We start from the raw sequence: 25,484 nt of genomic DNA, 5'->3' as shown, positions 1-25,484 counted from the left end.
TTAAACCTGTAGAGTTAAAGGTAGGTTGAATTAAGTAAAGTGCATTACAAATGCAAGATTTAGAAGAACTACCTATATAAGTGTGAAGCGTTGTCGCTTCATAAAGCTTGGGTCAGACTTTTATTCACTCATGAATGAATAAGACACATGGTTGTAATACTGCCAAGTATGAAACATTAGAATTTGTGTAAAACATATGTGCATAATATCTTTAGTTACTTAAATGACTTGAAAGGTTCAATCCTTAAGACACAAAGATTCTTGAGTATTTGAAATGTGTATCCTACATATATGAAAGTTCTTTCTTTAATACATTTTCGTTTATGTGTGAGTTTGGTTTTGTGTTTGCTTTTAGTTAATTAAGGATTACACTAAAATGGGGGAGAAAGCAAATGTTGGTGATTTTAGTGTTATCAACATATTTTAGTGTAATTAGTATTACTATCGAGACAGACTAAGTTCATTTTACTTTCCCGAGGTATGAGGTGCATAATCGGATTGATAAATGTGGACACAAGAATACATGGGTTTGGGGCAGCGCCCCCAGAGGGGTCCAAGGGAGATGGACGTTGCATGAAGATGTTTTTTACATACAAGATACAAAAACTGATTTCTTATCTCCACAACAAACTATCTCAAAGAACAAAAAACACAATCAATGTATTGTGTATTTGTGAATCAGATTAGTCCTGAATCTAGTTCAATTTCTTGTATTATCCTATAAGTCTGCATTCATATAACCCCAGGAATAAGGATCGAATTACAAATTTCGAAAAGTATTATAACCACAATCCAAGAAATTAATCAAATTATTCAAGCTATTGTTATTATAAATAGACAAAACTTCAAAAATGGTCCCTGTGGTTTTCAAAAATATCAAGTTTAGTCCCTAAGTTCAAAAAACCTCACAAATGGTCCCTGTGGTTTCAAAACTTTTAACAAATTGTCATTTTCGCTAACTCCGTTACTTTTTGGCCGTTAAGTGAAGGGTATTTCCGTCATTTCACAAAAGAGGGACCATTTATGAAGTTTTTTATTATTTAAAAAAATATAATTATTTAATAAAGCGTCCCACCCTCTCTCTCTCTCTCTCTCTTTCTCTCTCTCTCTCTCTCTCTCTCTCTCTCTCTCTCTCTCTCTTCCCTTGAAGCCACAGCTCAGGAAAGATGGAAAAACGAGATGTCGGCCTCTCCATCTTCGATTCTCGATTGTTCCAGTCCCATCTCCATCCTTGCTTCGTTAATTCAACACCCACCACCTGCTTGTTGTATTTTCAAGTACCATCGACACCCAAAACAGTCTCCTAGCAAGGCTTAAATTGCTGAGAAACTGTCACGAGAAAAGCACCGGCAACTCTCCCTTAGACGACCAAAAGCAGCCTCGAACACCCCCTCATTCCCTTGAACGACAGATGCTGCTACTGTCTCCCTTCTGTCGGGTTACGGCTGATGATGAGGCAAAATGAAAGAAGGAAACCGTCAGAGCATACTTGTACAGCCGACGCCCCTCTCCCCTTTCTCACGATCGCCAGCCACATGACCACCATTTTGACTGCCTTCGATCGTCTAATGCCTTCTCGATCTAATGAAGATGAAGATGAAGACCGAGGTCCCTTTCTCAGTCTCACCTTGTGATCTGCTTGAACCTCACTAGTACCCTCGATTTTTTATTGCTTCCATTCGTGTTCTTCCCCGATTAGACGAAGAAGACGCACCATCTCCTTTTTGCATTTCAGTTCATCGACGAAGTGAAGATCCAATTCAAGATGGGTTCTTTTGAGAGAGAGAGAGAGAGAGAGAGAGAGAGAGAGAGAGAGAGGGTGGGACCCTTTATTAAATAATTATATTTTTTTAAATAACAAAAAACTTCATAAATGGTCCCTCTTTTGTGAAATGACGGAAATACCCTTTACTTAACGGCCAAAAGCTAACGGAGGTAGCAAAAAGGACCATTTGTTAAAAGTTTTGAAACCACAGGGACCATCTGTGAGGTTTTTTGAACTTCGGACTAAACTTGATATTTTTGAAAACCACAGGAACCATTTTTAAAGTTTTGTCTTATAAATATCTCTAAATTCTAACACAGTGAAGAAAATTTAATATATTGAGACTTTTCCAAAAGTGTGCAATTCTTCATTCATATCTCTCATTCTTAAAATCAATGATCTAATGTTCATAAAAGATTATCCCCTAATTCTTATAAAGTGTTACTACAAAATCATTGCCAAGCTTTTGGCAAACCAACCACAAACAGAAAATACACCTTTTGTGGACGGGGTCTAATGCATGGGCCCAAAATCTTTCTTTTGGTGCTTTGATATATATTCATCTTTTCATATAATCTTTAATATTAATTTTAATTTTATTTCGTTCTTAATATGAATTATGAAATGTGTGAAATTCGTATGTTTGTTTACTACCTAAGGGATTGAGTTTCACTTCTTTTAAACTAATTTTGGATTTCAAAAAATTTAACTAAACTTGCGTAGAATAGACCTTATGTAAATTCGAAGCAATCCTAGAACTAATATAACATATGGTTTAATGAAACCATGTAATTATATATTAAATATAAAAAATAAATCTATAAACTTAAGTCAATCATATATTTTCTTTTTTACCCCAAATCTTCACAAGAGAAAAACTCATTAATGACATGACTACCACCTGCACAAAATATCCAAAAATAATATGGTTTATAATTTTACCAAGCTTATCTTAAAAATCCAAACAACTTAATAAATTTTGAAATTGAATTTTATTCAGTTTGACTCAAAAAAAAAATCAACGAATAGATTTAAATTTTAACTCACTGATATAGCCGGCGGGATTCCCACAAGCGGATCATGAAAAAATTTATTCGCTAATGCAACTGCCAACAGACCGCTCTGCATACCTGTATCATAAAGTGTTATCTGAATAAATAACGTTTAAAAAGTATCAAACACAGTCTGTTAAGTCGTTTTTTCTGTATTAACCTGTTTCATAAGATAAGGTTCTTTGAAGAGGTTGGACATCGGGGTGATTATGGAATAAAATGCCTGTAAATGAGTGTCCAAGGATAAATCCGGATAAATGAAACATGATCATAAGGAATGTAATGGAGATCCCAAATGGGGACATGATTGATTGCATGTTTATTGCAAGTGGGGCCCCAACACAGAAAAAATTCACCAAAAGTGATATAGGAGGCAAAAATGGACGAATTGCACAAGAAATTTCTGGGTAGAATCTGTAAATGTAACAAAATAATTGTTACTTTATGAAGAAAAAAAAAAAAGAAGAAGAAAGTTTTTCCATACCGATTGAGAAGTAAGGTAGCAGCAACAGGGGAAACAACAATCTGAAGAATATTGGAAACCATTCCACAGACATCAACATTCAACCTCTTTCCAAGAAGAAGAAGAGATAAAAATGGTGTGAAAAAAACAGAAGAAGCAGTTGATAGTGAGGTCATAACAATGCTTAGAGGTGCCATTGTTGGGTCTGTTAAAAACGTGGCATAATTAGAGAGCTGAGCACCATTAACACAAGAAGTTAGCATTATTCCATCACCTGTAACACAAATATTCTTTTAAAATTAATTAACTAGTCTCCATTTTACCACAAAAAGGAAAGAAAATGAAAGAAAAGAGAAGAGAAGAGTGTTTGTTACTTAAGGAAGTTGGAAGCCTGAATAAAGTTATGGCCAGTGTTCCAAAAAGATAACCAAGAAGAGGCTTTAGAACGAATTGACAAACGTAACCAGTAAAGATAGGTATTGGCCTCTTGAATGCTTCTGTAAAATCCTTTTCACTCAAGTTGAGTCCAACTGCAAACATTAAGAAACCTAAAGATGGAGCATAATACCTGAAATATGATTAGAATTCATGAGTAGAAATCACACGAATTGTTTCAGTCATACAGACAAATTCTACATAGATGGGATTCAGCCATTCAGGGACTAATTGAGAAAGGAAATTCTGTTAATAGATTCAGTTAACCTGCTAGTAAACCATGTGAAAGAAGAGGGATGAATGAAAGCCAAAATTGTACTGATGAGGACAACTTGAGGCAAAATCGAATTGGCGTTCTTCAAAGTGTCGATGATGGAGGTCGCCTTCTTTTCATGATTCTGAGACAATACACACAAAAATTAACATATGCAAACTTCATACAATCGAAATACCAAATACCAAAACAGTGTACACGAACTTATAATTTATTCGATTATCGAATGGATTCATGTAAACCAAAATCGAGTGTTCCAGAAATCGATTACCTGAGGTAATATTGGTGCGGACTCTTGAGACTCATTTCGATCAATCGGATTCACAAACTGATTTGAAACAGATCTACGAACTACTAATCGTGAACTCCAATCTAAATTTCAACAGAAGCAAAGTTCGACGCAAATCAACAATAAGAATGTTATGTAGAAGAAAATCAGAAGTCAAAATCAAATGGAGAAAAATGTACCACAGAGGGAGATGGATCGGAGACGAACCGGAAACTCTAAACATGTATTTCCTGCAAATTATAGCAATCATTTAGAGATTGACGAAACAAATGGTAGCATATAAGCATAACATGTATGCAGAAAATGCAATTTACTTTGGGAAAGAGATGAGCATTTTGGCGGTAAAAATACATAAGGTCGGTTATGGTGATGAAGATTAATACTGTACACATTCATAGTTGGTGGTCAAAGGTTTATGTCAACTCAATATATATAGGTACTTTAAAATTTTAGATATTTTTTTATATTTAAAAATCATAGGTATTATATTTTGGTCAATTTTTTCGGTTTAAAAGTTTAAGTATTATGTTTTATTTTATTTCAATAAAACTACTATTTTTTGAATATAATCATTGACTTTCACACTTTAATTCTGGTTAATCAAACTGATATGATTTTTATTTATCTTTATAATATTATATATATTTTTTAAAATGTCATTTAACTTTTTGAAATAGATTCTGATGTATCTAACGTTATATTTATATATAATGTATAACATGTCAAACCGACAACTAAAAATCATTTTAGGACAAACTTTTATTTCATGAAATATAATGTCTCCTACTAGTTGTTTACCAATTAGATCAAAGGTTTGGATTTAAGTGATTGAGTTGGATTTAGTGATTAAGCTAGTCAAATTAGTCTTGAAAGACTTATATATATATATATATATATATATATATATATATATATATATATATATATATATATATATATATATATATATTTCGATTTTGACTTTTATTTTTATATTAAATAAATCTGTTAAATTCGTTTTAACTGTCTTGACAGTTATTTTCGGTTGACAGTTTTTGGAGGGAAAAATAGTCAATGTATATCTATAAATAGATCATCAAATAGCAGATTTCGGGTTCAGGAAAACCACACACATATTCATCATATAATTTCGTATTCCACAAACAATGAAGGGAACGTAGTGAATTTCGTCAGAATCAAGAGAAAATCTTGGTTGATTGTTGTATCCTCTTGACAGATCTCTACCATGGAAATTTTTGTCTTAGGACACTGCAAAGCATGCTTCAATCTGTACAATTTCGTGATTATATTTTCTGTGTAGTCATCATACAAGTATGTTTTCTGTAAATTGATTCTTGTATAGTATATATATTTGAATTTCGTTTGTTTTATTTCAATTAATTTTGTTGATTGTATACTTCTGTCATAACAATAAATAAGAAAGATATCAGTTTTAGCATTTCTTAAACCTGAAATATAAGGTCATAATGATTGTCCGTGGTAGAAACTATTTTAAAAAATAATTTTTATGGACCAAAATAAAATGTAACGATTAAACCATAAAAATACCATTTTATTCATATCGCCCCTTTTTAAATATACATATCAAACTCTCGTTATCTCCAACCCAACATCAAAACGTATTTTCAAAATAAATAATATAACACATACCATTTCTTATAGCATTTTGATTTAAATAAATAATATAACACAAAATAAAATAAATTTTACAAAAAATAATATTTTTTTTCTATGTATTAATACTCATACTATTGTATGTTTTTCATTAATTTAATAGGAAAGAAATTGAATAATGGTTTCTGAATTTCAAATTCACAGATATATAAACTTCATATACTCCGTATTATAAACGATTTTATATCTATATAATAGTTTAATTTAGTAATGTCTATATGACTGACTTCTTTGCATGTTTTGGTTCCAAATTAACGTCAACTTCATGAGTGTATGGTTTTTACACCACCAATATATTTATTAGGGAAATAATGATACCCGTTTTATAATATTTAATGAAATGTGAGTTATAAAATACTTTTTAGTCGTATATAATGATAACAATTTTATAATATCTGATATCAAGTATTTTTGTAGTTTCAAGAAAGTGGTGTATGAGTTGTTAAATTTGTAAATTAACATTAACATCACTTTATTGGAGTTACGTTACAGCAATCAAAAATAAATAAATAAATGTAATTTAAAAACTTTTCAAGATATTTATTTTTTGTAAGTATTATCGAGTTCGATTTTATAGATATGTAAACTGGTCATTTCGTTCTAGAAGATACATATATTTTTAATAGTAAGAATTTTGATCTAAATTTCGTTCTAGAAGACTTATAATATACTTATGCCTTGTACGTTTATATATTATTTAAGTGATAAAAATATATATAATATACGAGTGATCAAGATCAAGACTCCAAGATAATGTCTATCTTTACCTTAAAAATTGTGTTAAAAAGTATGAAGTGACTACTTGAAGACTAAAGAAGCTCCAAAGAAGACATTAGTCTAATCTTGAATCGTATATGTCACTGAAATTTTGATATCGTCATATAAGTCTAGATAATTCAAAAACGTGTTTTTTATATAAAAATGTATTCATAAAATACTCCAAACATAGAATAAATAGACAACCTTATCTAACTTAAATCATGACAAACTCGACCACCACTAGACCTTAAATTCACAGAACTACAGAAAACAATCCAAACTTCGTCTTTCGGTTTTAGAACCAAACTTCCGAAATGTACACAAATCTCATTTTGTCATTAGAGTTATCAATCAAGACATACTTCATCCCCGAGTGATTCTCTTGTTGCCATTTGAGACTTGGACATAAACAAAAATTGAGTGTTTGCAAACATTAAAGAATCTTCCAAACAAACCTCATAAATGTTGGTGATTAGTATAATGGAATTTAATTTACATATTACCAATGAAGTTCAATTCTTGTTTTTAGACAAGTTAGAAGATGCAGAATGTATGTTTGTATAAAACGATTTTGATCTCGGTTTGAAGAAAAGTATGGGGCAAAGGGGGGTTGCACCCCTTTACGCGGTCTTAGGGGCAACGTCATCCTTATTACGGGGGAAAAAAATCAACATTTAATGTTTATTAATGTTATCTTTGGTAATCAAAAGAACTCAAATTCAATAAAACCCTAGTTGGTCTCATATTGGTGCCTTGATACAAGACTCTTCTTTGAAGGATTATCCTCATAATTTGGATTTCGTATAACCCATGCATAGATGGAAATGTCATATTTAAAAAGTGATCACACAATTTTTCAAACAGATCCAAGTAATTCATCGTTTTTAAAAACCTTCTTCTCATCCGAAACCCTAATAATCAAATCATGTCTCTATTTACTTATCTTTGATCATAATCGTGTTAGTATGATACCAACTACTTTGAAAGTGCAAGTGTTATATTATTATTGTTAGATTTTAATCTTCTGAGCATGGGGGTGTTGACCAGGCCAACGTGGGTAGTTGTACAATGCTTAATCTTTATTATTATTATTAGTTTATATATATATATATATATATATATATATATATATATATATATATATATATATATATATATAGCTTATAATAGCGATAATGACTCTTTTCTGGTTCGTCTTAGGCATTTGAGGATATTAAATCCTCAGGCCGTGATGTGACATTGCTTACAAACAGTTTGAGTCCGACCTTTTAGGGGTTCTTTATAGTTTTTTTTTAAAGAGCAGGGGTTCTTTATAGTTGATTGAAGTTGAAAAATGAACTCACTAGATAGATTTGAACTGAACGCATGGATCAGCCTCTCAAAGTGGTGTGTGAAGTACTTGTGGTTTCCTTTCTTTCTAAGTTGTAATCTTATGTTGTTATTTTTGTATTGTAATTTGTATGACATGCTTATAGGCACTCCTAGACTTGTATTAACTGAAGGTAATGTAACATCCTCTAATGGCATGTATAATAATATTTTCCGCTTTAAACCATCAGACACAAACTATTAAGGGGGATCACCCATCCGAAAATTGCTCATGCCTTGGCAGGCTTAGCTGTAGAGTTCTTATTGGATTTGTTGTCCTCATAGTTTAAAACACATTATGTGTAATAACTGTTTTGTAAGACAATGGTATAAAAGATGTATGTGTATGTATAAGTGTGAGTGACATGATTTATGTCACTATTTTACAAGGTATATGAGTTGTACATGAACATGGTGTAAATGGAGAAATTACATGAGCAAAATGGGAAAGGAATATGAAATTGTAATTTCATATAAACGTGACAAAGTGCTAACTTTGAGGCTATTAAAGATAATCTTAGATGCAAGGTAAATAAAAATGGTACAAAGTAACTTGTAGTAGACTTGAAAATGAAGCAATAGCAAAAAGAATCAGCTTAAAAGGAGTTTGTATGAATAATCTACAAGGTTGAAAGAGATATGATTGATTGAAGTTATTCAAACACATGAACATGTTGAAATGTTTAAACCTCCATGTTCATAGTTGAATAACTCCAATTCTAGTCAAATTCAGATGAAACAATTTATATGAAACTTGTAGTGTTCCTAACAGGCTTTTCAAGATATAAAGTTTGCCCACATCGTGTTAAATTACAACACCTAATTCACCTCATGCCTCATGCACACGTGTCGTGTGCAGAGTAACTTGGTCACTTTATGATTACAACACCTTTACCGTGCAAGCTTAGTCATGTATGAGTTTATCATGCAATTTACGTTTATACCCCTATGTTTATTTTCTATTTAGTTGTTGACTTTGTAGTGAGTAGTTTCCTAGTAGTGAGTAGTTTCTATTAGTTTTCATGTCATGTGTTAGTGGGGTAGTTTTTCCTTTGTTGCTTTATTGGTTCATGTAAGCCATTTTATATGGCAATCTAGTTTGTTTTTCATTAACGTAAAAATAAGATAACACAACTTTGTGTAAGTGTGTGTATTTGTTTTGTCTTCAATATCCTTGTTTTGTATTTTCTTGTTGTGTACAAGAGATATCGTTACCCTTGAGTTAACAAATTGGTATTAGAGCCAATCCATGGCGGAATTCCAAATTGTCGGTGGTGTCAAGAAACTCAGTGATCAAAACTACAATTCTTGAGATTAGCGTAGTGTTTGGTATGATGGAATCAAGACAGAAATGGAACAATATATAGAAAAAAAAAAAGATGTTTATTTTGTCAAATAGAGTAAAATCTCCATTCATTCTGTCATTTAATTACACGTTCTTCTTCTTACCCCAAATCATCACAAGAGAGAACCCCATTAGTGACATAATTACAACCTGCACAAACAACAAAGATATGCTAAAAATTGTAACATAACCCAATTTTTAATTTATATTCTTTTATGACACAAAATCATTTTTATAACTTCATGGACTTAATTAAATTATAATTTTATGATGTGAAAGTAATTAGCAATTATTTTTTATTATAATCTTGATTGGGCTTTAATAAGCTTTCATTAATTTCAAAATCTTAGTTTGTTGATTAAAATTAAATAATGTACATATAACAGTGTTAAAGCTATATCTTGTATTTTTCATTCCATTCTATAGGCCAACCAAACAAACAAGATGATGGAAATTTAGCATTAAAATTTGTTAAATGATGTGAAAAATTAGCATTAAAATATGTGAAAAATATATAAAAACTAGAAATGAACTTACGGATATTGCTGGAGGCACTCCCACGAGTGGATCTTGAAAAAATTTATTTGCAAGTGCAAGGGCCAATAGACTACTTTGCATACCTATTTAAAACAAACTTTTTTTTTATTATTATTTCAAGGAGTACTTTTGTCCCATAAAAATTGCAATATTTATTTTTGGAGTAATCTGGTTAAAGTAGCTTTTCAAATGTTGTGTTTGATTCTCTCTTGAAAATAAATAAACCATCATTCGTGTGAAGTAGTGTGTCAAAAAGTAAACATTGCAACTTTTATAAGACATAAAAGATGATTACTATTTACTAGATATAAATAACCTGTTTCATAAGATAGAGTTCTTTGAAGTGGTTTGACATCTGGTGAATTGTGGAAAGCAATGCCAGTAAATGTGTATCCAAGGACAAATGCTGATAAATGAAGTGCAATAACAACCAACAAAACTGATATCCCAAAAGCCGATAAAACAGAGTTTATGTTAATAGCAAGAGGAGCTCCAACACACAGTGATGTCACTACAACTGATAAAGGGGGCAAAAAGGGTCGAATGGCACTAGAAATTTTTGGCAAAAATCTGTACATGTTAAAAAAAATATATAACATCTGTAAGTGATAAAAAAAATCAAGATAATTTTAATGATTCCAGAAAAAGAAAAAGAAACTGAGTTTCACTTTTAGTCCCATGAAAGGACAGGACATGACAGGTTGTACTGTGTTTAGTGTGAATTGGACTGGGGCTCTGACACTGACACGGAAGCCAATGGGATAAAAACTGCAATTTTTGTTCCACCCAAAAAGGTAAAACAAGAAGGGACAAGGATCTGCTATCGATATCTCGTATGTGCAAAAGACGTAAATGCCTTTTTCATCCACATCATCAAAAATATCCCTAGAAAGCTTGTCCAGTCCCATCCAATCCAGCCCAATGTAACAAACGTAGCCGTAGGCTGTGTTTGTTACACCAGAAGTTGTCCTCATAGTTTAAAACGCATTATGACAGCGAAGGTATTTAAATCCTTATAAGGAATGTTTGGTTTTCCTTTCCAGCTGATGTAGGATCAACCGATATGGGATTAGGTACATGTAGCCACCCACCTTCACCCCCTGTACAGGGTTCAAGTTCCATGTATAGGGTTCAACTTCCCAGTCGAACACATCAACACATGTCCTAGCTCGTATATCATTTATAACTCCCTAAAGACGTGTGTACCATAATATTATCCTCTTTGGTCCATCCGACACGAAAGCTTATTAGTGGGTCACCCACCCTGAAATTGCTCTCCCTTGGGAACGCTTAACTATAGAGTTCTCAAGGGATCTATTGTCCTCACACCTTTAAAATGCATTGTGACGGGGAAGGCATCCACACCTATTATAAGGAATTGTTATTTCTCTTTCACAAATGATGTAGGAGGTGCAAGTAGCCACCCACCTTGGTGGCTACCTACACTTGATCTCACATCAACTGGGAAGGAAAACTAAAAATTCATTGTAAGGATGTGGATACCTTCCCTCACACGTTATTTTTTTATAGTCATGAGGGCATATGGTCTCATAAGAATGTTGTAGTTAAGTGTACCCATGCGAGAGGAATTTCAGGATGGGTGACCCCTGAGAAGCTTCCGTGTCGAGTGACCTAAAGCAGATAATATTATAATATGTGCCATTAGGGGATGTTACAAATGGTATCAAAGCTAGGGTACAGATCGATGTCTTTGGTGGGAACGTCAAACCACGTAAAGGGGGGTGAATATGGATGACTACTTGCATGTGATGCTACATAGACTGGGAATGATAATTAAACATTTTTATAAACGGTGTGGATACATTCTCTATCAAAAAAATTGTTTTAAAGTCGTGAAGTCAGCATATCTCATAAGAACTTTGCATTTAACTATTTTAGTGTGCCCATGGGAGACCAATTTCACGATGTGTGACCCCTAGAAAGTTTTTTTTTTTTTTTGTGTTGGGTGGTCCAAAAATATTCTGATACGTGCATTTAAGGGATGTTACAGTTAATTAATATACCACATCGATAGATAAGATAAAATAAATATGTTTGGATGGTAAGTAAGAAAATTGTTACAAATTTAGAGGCGAAAGGATTGTCAAAATAAGAAATTTGTGTAAATTAAAAAAGGTTTACCTAATATATTAGAATGATATATAATTTTTTTTTTGTAAATTAATCGGTGTGAGTTTGGGTAGATGGGAAGTTGTGTTAGCTTCTAAGATAAATGTGGTTTGGGGATTCGATGTCTTCTTGCTTTCAATCACACGTCATTACAAAAATGGAGATTGAAATTTCTTGATGATTGTAACTCTATGTAGGGGTGAGCAAAAACCGAACCGCAAACCAAAAAAACTGAAAAAACCGCATAAACCGAAACCGAAATGAAAACCGATGGTGTGGTTTTTAGTTTTGCAAAAACCGAAAATACTCGGTGCGGTGCGGTTTCTAGTCTCGCAAAAACCACAAAAAACCGAACCGCACCGCATATATATATATATATATATATATATATATATATATATATATATATATATATATATATATATATATATAAGTGTTGATATTTATAAGAACCAAGAACTTATGACAATTAAAATTTCTATAAATGTAAATATCTATCTTATCTATCGGAGAATGACTTTATATTTTTAAGCATACATTCAGTGGTATTTACAATAGCAAATAATGTTTATGACATTTTTTGTAACATTTAAATATAAATAGTACTGGTGATATAGTATCATTTTTAAGAATACATTAATTGATATTATCCTATGTACTTGTGAAAAAAATATTATATTAAATTCGTATTATATTAAAGCATTAGAAACATGTTGAATGAGTGATTATGTAATTTGATTTCGAACCAAGAGGTGGTGGTATCGGTTTATATCCAATAAAAGATTAGCACTCCTCATCTGAGTCAAAATAGCTCGTTGAGTTACTTGAGTTTTTGTAAAAAGACAAAACGAAAAAAAAAAAAAAAAAAAAAAACTAATAAAAACCGCAAAAAAAACCGAACCGCAAAAAACTGCAATAAAAAACCGCAAAAACCGAACCACATAAAACCAAACGGTGCGGTTTCTAAATTTCAAAAAACCGAAGTTGCGGTTTTTGGTTCGGTTTTGACCAAAAACCGCACCGAACCGCACTATGCTCACTCCTAACTCTATGGATCAAATTTATTAATTCTTTGCATTGTAATGGAGGTGAGTTTGGGCCAAGAGGTGATCATTCATCTCTTTTCTTGGTGTGAGGTGGCGGCATACATGTTATCTCAGATTGGTTGTTGGACAAAATACCATTATTAGCTATCCTTTTGTAATTACTATAATTTTTTTCAAACTTTTTGCTAGTTTTTATATATTTAGTCGTTCAATAAAAAATTAAGGCTTGAATTGAATTCCGTGAGTTTTAGGAAGGATTGTTGAAAGGTATTTTAAACTTCACAAAGTTCAATGAACATATATTTAAGAATTAAAAAAGTTTTATTTTTTACCACTGAATTTCATATCCATTGAATGCCAACATGACATTCTATAATGATAGAGTTTAATCCATGATCCATTGAATGCCAATTAGACATGTCACCTCGTTCAACTATTTCATTAAACCATGCATTATGGATGCTCTTACAAACAAACACAAGAATTGACGAGAATTGAATTCCAATTTTTGGACAAAAACACAACCAATATAAAATTGCCCAATTTTCATAAATATAATTCTTTGAAGCCCACTAAAAATCTTCAATTATAAAAAAGTTGGCAATGTCAGATGTCAAGATTAAGGTAGTGTTTGGTACGATGGAATCAGATCAGGACACTAATGAAATGAAATATAGAAAAACAAAAGCTTTGTTTATTGTCAAATAGATTGAAATCACCAATCACCATTCATGTGAAAATTCATTCCATTCCTACAATCAACTAAAATGATCATGGAATCCACTGACTCTTTCCATTCCATTCCTTCTATTCCATTCCTTTGGTCATTAATTCCATCCGACCAAACAAAACTTAAAGAATTTATATGAGTTAAACTCATAAAGATTACACCTTCTTCTTCTTACCCCAAATCATCACAAGAGAGAACCCCATTAGTGACATAATTACAACCTACACAAACACCAAGAAATGCTAAAAATTATAACATAACCCAATTTTTAATACATATTCTTTTATGATAAATCTTCTTTTATAACTTCATGAATTTAATTAAATTATAATTTTATTATGAGAAAGTAATAAGAAATTATTTTTTTTATTATAATCTTGCTTGGGCTTTAAGAAGCTTTTACTAATTTTAAAATCTTAGTTTGGTAAATAATAAGTTTTATGATTAAGGTTAAATCATACATCTAACAGTGTTAAATGATATAAAAAAAAATTAGCATTAAGATATGTGAAAAATATATAAAAACTAGAAATGAACTTACGGATATTGCTGGAGGCACTCCCACGAGTGGATCTTGAAAGAATTTATTTGCTAGTGCAAGGGCCAATAGACTACTTTGCATACCTGTTTAAAACAAAATATTTTTTTATTATTTTTTCAAGGAGTACTTTTGTGTCCCATAAAAATTGCAATATTTATTTTTGGAGTGATCTGATTAAAGTAGCTTTTCAAATGTTGTGTTTGATTCTCTCTTGAAAATAAATAAACCATCATTCATGTGAAGTAGTGTGTCAAAAAGTAAACATTGCAACTTTTATTAGACAAAAGATGATTACTATTTACTAGATATAAATAACCTGTTTCATAAGATAGAGTTCTTTGAAGTGGTTTGACATCTGGTGAATTGTGGAAAGCAATGCCAGTAAATGTGTATCCAAGGACAAATGCTGATAAATGAAGTGCAATAACAACCAACAAAACTGATATCCCAAAAGCCGATAAAACAGAGTTTATGTTAATAGCAAGAGGAGCTCCAACACACAGTGATGTCACTACAACTGATAAAGGGGGCAAAAAAGGTCGAATGGCACTAGAAATTTTTGGCAAAAACCTGTACATGTATAACATCCGTAAGTGATAAAAAAAATTAAGATACTTTTAAAGATTCCAGAAAAAGAAACTGAGTTTCACTTTTAGTCCCATGAAAGGACATGACATGACAGGTTGTACTGTGTTTGGTGTGAATTGGACTGAGACTGACACTGACACGGAAGCTAAATGGGAAAAAACTACAATTTTTGTTTCACCCAAAAAGGTAAAACAAGAAGGGGCAAGGATCCGCTATCGATATCTCTTATGTGAAAAAGACGTAAATGCCCTTTTCATCCACATCATCAAAAACATCCCTAGAAAGCTTGTTCAGTCCCATCCAGTCCAGCCCCATGTAACAAACGCAGCCGTAGGCTGCGTTTGTTACACTGGATGGGATTAGACAAGCTTTCTAGGGATGTTTTTGGTGATGTGGATGAAAAGGGCATTTACGTCTTTTTCACATATGAGATATCGATAGCGGATCCTTGCCCCTTCTTGTTTTACCTTTTTGGGTGGAACAAAAATTGCAGTTTTTTTCCCATTGGCTTCAGTGTCAGTGTCAGTGTCAGTGTCAGTGTCAGTGTCAGTGTCAGTGTCAGTTTCAGTGTCAGTGTCACACCACACAGTACAATCCATTATGGTAACAGACGGGATCTTAATATTTACTACTCATGAACTAAATTTAATATGAAAAAGGAAATCATAAATTTAAACCCATTTTTGTAAAAAAAAAAAATAATGGATTCATATGAATTTATGTCCTTTACCTGTTAAGAAGCAAACCTGCAGCAACGGGTGAAACAACAATTTGCAAAATATTGGAAACCATTCCTTTGACATCAACAGGCAATCTCTTTCCAATGAGCAAAAGTGATAAAAGTGGGGTGACAAAAACAGCAGTTGCAGTGGATAATGAGGTCATAACAATGCTTAGTGGAGCCATCATGGGGTCCGTTAGAAAAGTGGCATAATTCGAAAGCTGGGCCCCACTAACACAAGAAGTTAGCATAATCCCAACACCTAAATGGTTCAAAATCAAAATTATTTTTTTAATTTAGCCACAAAAATAAGAATAATAAAGAAAATGTGGGGTTTTAACTTTTAATTTACCTAAGGAAGTTGGAAGGCCAAACATTGTCATGGCCATTGTGCCAAAAAGATAACCAAGGAATGGTTTTAGGACAAATTGACCAATATACCCTGCAAAGATAGCTTTTGGTCTGTTGAATGCTTCAATAAAATCTTTTTCACTTGAGTTAAGTCCAACTGCAAACATCAAGAAACCTAAAGCTGGGGCATAATACCTGAAATTTGTTTAAAAAAGAAAAAAAAAAAAAAAAAAAAAAAAAAAAAAAAAAAAAAAAAAAAAAAAAAACTCTTTAAGAAAACGATAACCTTTTTTGGTTTCTAGGGTTCTTTTCGATTATGAGGATGAGAAGGGTATTCATGTCTTTTCATAGTCAAAGTCATGTCATGTAGTGTGTAACAAATGGAAAATTGGGAGTATTATTTAACCTGCTAGTAAACCATGTGAAAGAAGGTGGATAGACAAGAGCCAATATTGTACTAGCAAGAACTACTTGAGGCAATATAGAGTTGGCTTTCTTTAATACATCCACAAAACTTGTGTTGTGTTCAAGAATCTGTTAATACATGTATTGATGTTAATGATAATACCATGAAAAAAAAAACATGTATTGAAGGTTTTTATGTCCATGAGTACAAAAAGAAATGAAAAAGAAAGATTCCTTCGCACATAAGAATTGAAGAAAGGTTGTTACATGAGTTTTTGATGTGAAATATCATTACACGAATTTAATTTTTTATATATTGTTGGAGTAGAAAATACTACTAGAGAGTGGCTTTTAGTTAAAAACATCAATCCCATGATTTTCTTATTCAATGTATACCTTGTTTTTAGGAATTGCATGACATTTTTTCATTATTTAGGAGATTGGGCTAGAATAATAACAAAAGGTTAGAAAAACCACCTGCATTAAAGCTTAAGATAGAAAATATTTGATTGTTTCAATAGAAAATAGCAAATAACAAGAATACATTATCTCATGTATTTCTCACTATTTTTCTTGCTTTATAGTTTTATGATGTTGTAAATTATCACAAGTTTATTGGATAACATTTGATTAGAAATCATCCAATTGAGACATGAGCTTTGTATGTGGCAATACATTTCTTAATGAACTATTGACCATTGACCCAATTTTATATGTTGAATTTTCATAATTTGCAAGATAAATATGATGATAACATGCTATGATTTGTTTTAATTAAGTTATTTACTGTTGAAACAATCATTTTTTTAGGGAAATCACCCATAGAGGAGTGTTTGGATGTGCTTTTGAAGAAGGAATAACTGGGAATGTCTTAGGTCATAGATTAGATGTTTGGCACACAAATTTACAGCGATGTCTTCTTTAAATTCATCGGAAATGTTACTTGAATTTAATCAAAGGCAAAAGGGAGTAAACTTAATACCTGAGGTGAAATCGGTGCATAAGTTGGAGGTTCATCCTGATCAATCCTATCAGGAAACTCTCCCGATGCACGCCTATGAACTATTAATCTGGAACCCCAACCTAAATCTCATTAACAACAATCTTATGATCAAAATCTAATCGCTATCTGAAGTAGAACACGCAAAAACATAGGAATCGGAATGTAACCACGATTCAAGTAAAAAGGCAGAGTAAGAAGAAGCACGTACACAAAGAGAGGGTGTGTGGAGAGATTGGGAACGCGATGCGACTGTTTTCTGCGAATTAACAAGTTCAGAAGTATTCAGATATCAAAATCCACAAAAAGTAACTACAAAATCTGGATAAAACACCGAATCATTAGGTTACCTGAAGAAGATTTTCGCGGAATAGCGCAAGATAATTGATTATACCGTTGTTGTTGTTGTTGTTGATGATGATGATGATGAAGCTGAGCGACACTGCTTCTGAGAATCATCAGGAATCCTTGAGCCTAAAACGTTTTCAGTTGGGTTTTCTTTCTTTGTCTAAAATGGTCAACTCCACCCATGTATACAGTATATATGGGGGAATTTGAAGTACAAAAAAACAAAAACTCAAAATTCGTTTAAAATGTGTCTAATAGCTTATAATTTTTTTTTTAAATAATAAATTTTACATATACAAAATCATAAATTACCACATGGACGAGGAGTTGGCAGATAGACTCCTTTCACCCAAATGTTGAGGATTCAAGCTCTGTTGAGGACAAAATCAAGTAAATTTAAGAGTAGATTTTGTGTGTGTGATTGTTAAAAAAGAAAATTCATAATTGGGATATAATGAAAATGTTATTAAGATTAGATGAGAAAAAATAATAGCACAATAGATAAATAAATTATTTATATATAAAACACATTCTAATAGTATTGAATGATGGAACGAATAGTAATATGTTATAAATAAACTCCTATTAAAAATATCTAGAAAAAAAATAATATTTGATGTCAACTCAACCCATTATCAAACTTGTTTTTACCTTAACTCATTTCAATCTTTAACCAAGTGTTCATTTCGTCCCCTCTAATTAGAGACATATACAACAATAATAATTTGAAGCGTGTAGTTAATGCCTTAATGGTGTGTACTCACTAGCTCGATATCATTTATATGAAATCAATGTATGAATTTATTGATATACCCATTTTGACTTGGATATAATTTTCCACATGATCCATCGCTATAAATTTTCATGCCATTATTGCATGAAGTCTTTCATCTCAAATTCACTACCCATGCTCCTTTTCAGTTTCTCTATGTATTGTGTGTCAAATCTCTTGTACAGTATCTTCTTTCCCATGAACGATAAACCCTTTAGGTTGATCCATACAAAATTTTTCTTCTAACTCCCGGTGTAAGAACGCAGTTTTGATTTCTAGTTGTCAAAGCTCAAAATCATGCATAACAACTATACTTAGTTAGCTACAAAGAGAGTTGTGCTTTGGATAATGACTTGAAAGGGTAACGAACTTTCGACTCCGTTCACATTTAGTCACTAAACTTTTTTTCGTTATCTATTTGTCATTGAACTATTAAAACTGTTCACATTTTACCCTTATTACCAGTTGTTACCGGTCATAAGGGTAAAATGTGAACAGTTTCAATAGTTCAGTGGCAAATAAATAACGAAAAAAAGTTTAGTGACTAAATGTGAACAAAGTCGAAAGTTTGTTACTCTTTCAAGTCATTATCCCTTGTGCTTTATAACGGGTGAAAAGACTTCATTAAAATTGATTCCATGTATTTGCCTATAGTCTTTTTGTTGGTACATTTTGTGCTTGAGTTACACTTAGGCTAATGGGAGTGGGGGTCGCCAAGACCCTTGCTAGCATCGCTAGCACAATGCAAACACCACCCCCTAGCATGTGCTAAAGGAGGTGTCAAGAAAAACTCGCTATTTGCTTAGCGTGAAGAGAGAGAGGGAGCAATAGAAAAATGAAAGTTGTTATTGGTCCGTTCCTTTTGTATTTGTTTTTTATTTTTATTTTTTTCTAAAAACAAATGGTTCTCATTGATTCTTCTCCATTTATTTATTTTTTGTTTTTTTTTTTTATAATCCAAGTTTTTGTGTTTTTTAAGAAAAGCTTAGGTGGCAAATAAAATGTATGATGTGGCATGTTTTAGCATGGTGTTAAAAGTGTCACCACTCCCCCTAGTCTTAATATCAATCTTGTTCTTTTTTATAACAAACATTCAACCCAAATCTTGTTATATATGGAGTATTGTTTTACAAAAAAATAATAAACATTTATAAAAGTTAAAGTTGATATAAAAACTTTCGTTAAATGATAAAAACGTTGTTTTAAAATATCATAAATGTTATTTTTATTTCAAGTAAAACGGTTGGTATTAAATGTATGTTAATTAATATTTATATATTTTCTAGAAATGATTTTAGTTTGTACTCTTTAACCAAAAAGTAAAACAAGCCTTCACATGCCCACACCACATGTCCTTGACAAATGATCATGAGTTCGCTTAATTTTCCTAAAAGTGATTCTACTATTTTCTGATTTTCTTATTGGTTTAAAATAAAATGTTATTATTATTGTTGTCAAATAAACTATTATTTTTGGCCTAATTTGACTTTTCAACTCTTTTTAGTATTGTGGATCCAAAATTTTGAATTTACCTGTTAATTAGGATTTTCAAGTTTGACAGAGACCAAATCCACAATAAAAGTAGATCAAAAGAACCATATCCAAAATTTTGAAAGTCACTTGTAACCAAAGAAATCAGCAAAAACAAACCACATGAACCAAATTTGCAATATATTTTTTTTAATTAAAATTTATATTAGTATTAAATTACAAGGGCTCCACCTAAGGCTGGCAATTCTCGACACGACACAAAATAAATGGGTTTGGGTTGAGTTTTTCAACCCGCCAACCCGTTTATTAAACGGGTCATATATGGGTTGGCGGGTCAACCCGTTTATATTCTTATTAAAAAAAATTATTTTATTTTTCAATGTATTTATGTATCAAGTATTAATATTTAATAAGTATTATATAATATATACCATTGATTCATAGACCATTTGACTGTTTTGACATTTTGACTCGTGGTGGATGGTCTAAGATCGTAAGTCGTGACCTATAAGGCTAAGTCTGTAACATATTTCTATGAATGTTTTTAATTTTCATTTGGATGTTTAAGACTTAAATGTCTAAAATTCTGACCCACCAACCTGTAAACCCGTATAAATAAATGGGTTGGCGGGTCATATATGGGTTTATGTTCCAAACCCGCTAACCCGTGACCTGTATATTTAAATGGGTCGTGTTTGGGTTGACATATTTTGACCCACCAACCCGTCAACCCGCGACACGCCAACTTGAACACGACACGATTGTCAAGCCTAGCTCCACCCCCTTCTTCCCTTTCCCTCCACCACCACCACCTTAAACGTGTAGAGTTAACTAAGTTTCCTCCTACACTTTGTTAAATACCCCTTGGTTCATGCCTTGCAACAAAGAAAAACAACAAATTGTCCATTACAACAACAAAAAAAAAACAATAACCTATGACTTATGTAATTTTGTCCTTTTTTTTATATAACTATAATAGCAATGTACTTATAGTTTATTACCCTTGTAACAACCTTAGATAATTTTTACCCAATATAGAAATGTACTTACATTTAAATCTACTGATAATAGCAATATATTGAATTAGTTACCCATAATAGCAATGTAACTAAATTTTGCTACCAATATAAGCAATGTATTTTATTTGTTACACATTCCTATTATCTGTAAAGAACTACAAGTACATCGTTGTTATAAATAAGGAATTCTAAGTATGTTGTGATTATGTGTAAAGAAATGTAAGCATGTTGTATTATGGTAAATAAAAAAATGTAAGTTAGTAAGTACATTGCTATTATGGGTAACAAATGTAAGATTGATGAATTTAGAAGAAATGGATAAATAACCTGTTTTGTAAGAAAGTTGTCTCTGAAGTAGTTTGACATCAAGTGAATTGTGGAAAACAATGCGATTAAAAATGCATTTGAGAGGACAAATGCTGAGATATGAAGCCCAGTAACAAGCACAAAAACTTTTATCAAAAAAGTAGATGAAACAGAGTTTATGTTAGCAGCAATAGGAGCCACCATACATATTGAACTCACTAGAATCGATAAAGGAGGTAAAAAAGGTCGAATGTTGCTACACATTCTTGGCAAAAACCTGTACATTAAAAAAAATCAAATAAACTATAGTAGAGTAAATTTCACGAATGGTCCATATGGTTTAGGGTAATTTGCATGTTTGGTCCCTAATTTATTTTTTTAACTCGGAAGGTCCATACTGTTTGTTTTTGTTATGCGTTTGGTCCTTGTTTTACCTAAAAAGACTATTTTGCCCTTGATTTTTTAATTTATTTAAATAAACACACCCCCCTCATCTTACCTTACCTACCCCACCATTTTTTTCTATTTAAATAATAGTCTTTTTAGGTAAGACAGGGACCAAACGCGTGACAAAAACAAACAACATGGACCAAATGTGTAACAAAAACAAAAAACAGGGACCAAATGTGTAACAAAAACAAACAGTAGGGACTTTCCGAGTTAAAAAAATAAGTTAGAGACCAAACGCGCAAATTATCCCAAACCAAACCGTAGGGACCACTCGTGTAATTTACTCTATTAAGTAAATACCTAAAATACCCCTTCACTAAATTAATTTGTCTCCTTACCGGTTAAGAAGCAAGCCAACAGCAAGAGGTGAAATTACAATCTTCAAAATATTGGAAACCATTTGTTTGAGATCAACAGGCGATTTCTCTCCGATCAGTAAAAGTGATAAAAGTGGGGTCACAGAAATAGAAATAGCAGTAGATAATGAGGTGGCAACAATGCTTAGTGGAGCCATTGTGGGGTCCATTAGAAAAGTGGCGTAATTCGAGAGTTGGGCCCCACTAACGCAAGTAGTTAGCATAATCCCAGCACCTAAATGGGTTTTAAAAAAATAAAATAAACAAAGTAACCGCATAATTACAATAATAAACAAACTAAAAAAGAAAAAGAAAAAGAAAGACAGCGACACTTACCTAAGGAAGTTGGAAAGCCACAGATTGTCATGAATAATGTTCCAAAAAGATAACCAATGAATGGTTTTTGAACAAATTGGGCAAGATAACGTGCGAAAAAAGCTTGTGGTCTATTGAAAGCTTCAACAAAATCTTTTTCATTTGAATAAATCCCGACGGCAAACATCAAGAAACATAAAGCCGGGGCATAATACCTGAAATTTATTTTTTTTGTTAAAACAAAAAACATAATTTTAAAACCAGAAAATGTCTAATCAACTATAATAAGAGCTTAGTTCATACTGTCACAACCATAAGACTGCATTTTGTTACACATGACATGATCAAATTGGATGGGGCCATACAAGCTTTCTAAGATTATTTTTTATAACCATAAGGCTGCATTTGTTGCACATGACATGACCAAACTGGGTGGGACCAGACAAGCTTTCTAGGATTATTTTTAACGATATTGATGAATAAGGTATTCATGTCTTTTTTACATGATCATGTCCTATGTAAAAAATGGAGCCTAAAAGGACTAATATATTAGTTGGAACATAAGGAAGTACTATTATTTAACCTGCTATTGAAAGATGGTGGAAAGATAAGAACCAATATTGTGCTAGCAAGAACTACTTGAGGCAATAAAGAGTTGGTTGTCTTTGGAATTTCCACAAAAGATGTCTTGTGTTCAAGTCTCTGCCAAAGCATATATTGATGTCAATGAAATTAGCATGAAAAAACACATTTATTAAAAGAAATGAAAGAAGAATAGCAAATAACAAGAATACATCATATCATGTATTCTCACTATTTTTCTCGCTTTATATATAGTTTTATTAGGTTGTAGATTATCAGAAATTCACTCGATAAAATGTAATCAGCAATCACCAAATTAAGACATGAACTTTGGATGTGACAATATACATGTCCTAAAGAACTATTTGGGTAATCACTCACCAAATTTTATACGCTGAATATTACTCAAATTCAGTGAAATTTGAAAATGGAGTAACAACTAATTAACAAGTTAGTACCTGAGGTGAAATTTGTGCATAATTTGGAGGTTCATGTTCATCCTGATCGATAATCCCATCAGAAAACTCTCCAGATACACGCCTATGAACCACTAATCTGGAATCCCAACCTACATATCATCAACAACAATCTTATCATCAAAACCCAATTGCTAAATGAACTAGAACACGCAGAAGCATAGGAATCGGAATGATTACGTTTCAAATGAAAATCAGAGTAAGATAAAGAGAGGGTGTGTGGAGAGATTGGGAGCTTGATGCGATTGTTTTCTGCGAATTAACAAGTTCAAAAGCATTCGGATATCAAAATCCACATAAAGTAATAACAGAATCTGGATAAATTAAACAGTGAAAGCGTTAGGTTACCTGAAGAAGATTTTCGCGGAAGAACACGAGATGGTTGACTAGATTGGTGATGATGATGATGATGAAGCTGAGCGACACTGCTCCTGAGAATCATTGTCGTGAATCACAATCAACTAGATTTTCTTTCCTAAGTCTGAAATGGTCAAAATGGCATAAGGTTTAAATGGGCAAATTAAAAACTTAAAAGTGTACTTGAAAGAAAAAGGTGGGTCCACCGGCAAACTGACTTTTGTCTCCCAAATATGACTTTCATCGTGTGAAACTGACTAGAATGTTTTATAATATTTGATATCTTTTAACTTTAAATTTTTTGATAATTGTTTTTAAATTATATATAATTTTTTCATACAGTATATTAATTTTTATTTTGTTTATTACATCAATTAATTAACTAAACTGAAAGCCTAAAAAAGCTAATATCTAATATAATTAGGGTATAAAATAAATATTACTAAATAGAACGATCAAATGTGACAAAGGCTAAAAGAAAAAGAAAAAGTCAAAAAAAAAAAAATAAGGGTTAAAGTGACCTTTTAAATAATCATTCTTCTAATATTATAGATGCTCTTATTTAAGGTTAGTTTGGAAGCAATTGTAAAAAAAATTTATCCTCACAAAATTGAGTTTATCGAATGAGTTTTTCATTGTTTGCATTGAAAGGTTGAGGGAGATATTAAATTCTCCAAAGTCGATATATCATGGCAAATGGTACAAACCATGGTGTATATGTGTCCACAAATATAAGTATATAACCCTTGTTGGGTTTATACATTTTGTGTCAATAGAGATAGTTTGAAAGATATTTATAATACAGGTTTGTCTTTCTAACATCATGATTTGCATTATGTTAGAAGATAATTGATGAAAATATTTTATTTCTTACATATTGTTATTATTATTATTATATTATTATTATATATTTTTATCGAAAAATGATTTTAAATATACCAAAATTCATGATTTTTTATTCTCTACAAATAGACATTCATATTGATATAGTTTTAAAATAAAATAAAAAATTTATTTTTTTATATTTTCAGCTATCGTTATTCATAAGTGAATAAAAATGAATCAGATTTTACTACAGTACATTCGTTATTCACTTATGAATAAAAACTATGATTAATTTTTTTTTACAATTTAAGTATCATTCATATATGAATATAGCATATACTAAACATTATATATTCATATTTAAATATTAGACGATGCATTCACTTATGAATATTACATAGTATATTCACTTGTGAATGTTAAATGGTATATTCACTTATGAATATTAGATGATATTTTCATATGTGAATATTATATATTATTACATGGTATATCACATGAGAATAGTATATACTATATTCACTTGTGAATATTAGATCGTATATTCATTTATGAATAATAGTTGGTATATTCATATATGAATATTGGACAGTATATTCATATGTGAATATTACAAGGTGTTTATATATATATATAATTTTTATATGTTATTCACATATGAATAACATACAGACTTGCATATTTGTTTTGTGTTTTAATAATCACATATTGATT

General features: G+C 31.5%; 3 protein-coding genes and 1 pseudogene across 6 annotated transcripts; all 4 read right to left on the bottom strand.

Moving 5' to 3' along the window:
* Nucleotides 1–2,522: 2,522 nt before the first annotated feature.
* LOC145058802 (putative sodium/metabolite cotransporter BASS6, chloroplastic) lies at nucleotides 2,523–4,106 on the bottom strand. Its single transcript, XM_079006695.1, has 6 exons — nucleotides 3,983–4,106; nucleotides 3,655–3,848; nucleotides 3,302–3,554; nucleotides 2,978–3,231; nucleotides 2,813–2,895; nucleotides 2,523–2,666 (listed from the first exon to the last, which is right to left on the bottom strand). The coding sequence occupies exons 2-6, from the start codon at nucleotides 3,818–3,820 to the stop codon at nucleotides 2,601–2,603; spliced, it is 822 nt and encodes a 273-aa protein (XP_078862821.1). The 5' UTR covers nucleotides 3,821–3,848; nucleotides 3,983–4,106; the 3' UTR covers nucleotides 2,523–2,600.
* Nucleotides 4,107–9,508: 5,402 nt separating this feature from the next.
* Nucleotides 9,509–10,935, bottom strand: LOC145060273 (putative sodium/metabolite cotransporter BASS6, chloroplastic). The gene is made up of 5 exons (XM_079007967.1): nucleotides 10,818–10,935; nucleotides 10,708–10,729; nucleotides 10,278–10,531; nucleotides 9,962–10,044; nucleotides 9,509–9,574 (listed from the first exon to the last, which is right to left on the bottom strand). Exons 1-5 carry the CDS (start codon nucleotides 10,933–10,935, stop codon nucleotides 9,509–9,511), a joined length of 543 nt encoding a protein of 180 aa, XP_078864093.1.
* Nucleotides 10,936–13,811: 2,876 nt separating this feature from the next.
* LOC145057108 (putative sodium/metabolite cotransporter BASS5, chloroplastic) lies at nucleotides 13,812–18,008 on the bottom strand. 3 transcript variants are annotated; one of them, XM_079004882.1, is made up of 9 exons: nucleotides 17,824–18,008; nucleotides 17,685–17,732; nucleotides 17,456–17,556; nucleotides 16,475–16,602; nucleotides 16,070–16,263; nucleotides 15,727–15,979; nucleotides 14,725–14,978; nucleotides 14,409–14,491; nucleotides 13,812–14,088 (listed from the first exon to the last, which is right to left on the bottom strand). In XM_079004882.1, exons 1-9 carry the CDS (start codon nucleotides 17,930–17,932, stop codon nucleotides 14,023–14,025), a joined length of 1,236 nt encoding a protein of 411 aa, XP_078861008.1. In that variant the 5' UTR covers nucleotides 17,933–18,008; the 3' UTR covers nucleotides 13,812–14,022. The 3 variants fall into 3 exon arrangements, with proteins under 3 accessions (XP_078861008.1, XP_078861009.1, XP_078861010.1); XM_079004883.1 differs by lacking the exon at nucleotides 16,475–16,602 and having other exon boundaries at nucleotides 17,824–17,915; XM_079004884.1 differs by lacking the exon at nucleotides 16,475–16,602 and having other exon boundaries at nucleotides 17,456–17,543; nucleotides 17,824–17,886.
* On the bottom strand, nucleotides 17,825–24,072 carry LOC145057109 (putative sodium/metabolite cotransporter BASS5, chloroplastic; annotated as a pseudogene). The gene is made up of 8 exons (XR_013685968.1): nucleotides 23,937–24,072; nucleotides 23,769–23,840; nucleotides 23,571–23,680; nucleotides 23,114–23,232; nucleotides 22,552–22,745; nucleotides 22,198–22,450; nucleotides 21,431–21,686; nucleotides 17,825–18,192 (listed from the first exon to the last, which is right to left on the bottom strand). The product of XR_013685968.1 is annotated as a putative sodium/metabolite cotransporter BASS5, chloroplastic (transcript).
* Nucleotides 24,073–25,484: the final 1,412 nt, after the last annotated feature.

Source organism: Lactuca serriola, chromosome 6, assembly GCF_051521515.1.
Source record: "Lactuca serriola cultivar US96UC23 chromosome 6, Lser_US96UC23_V15, whole genome shotgun sequence".
Classification (NCBI taxonomy): Eukaryota; Viridiplantae; Streptophyta; class Magnoliopsida; order Asterales; family Asteraceae; genus Lactuca; species Lactuca serriola.
Note: the sequence above shows the minus strand (reverse complement) of the source record. Positions and strands in the feature narration are given on the sequence as shown.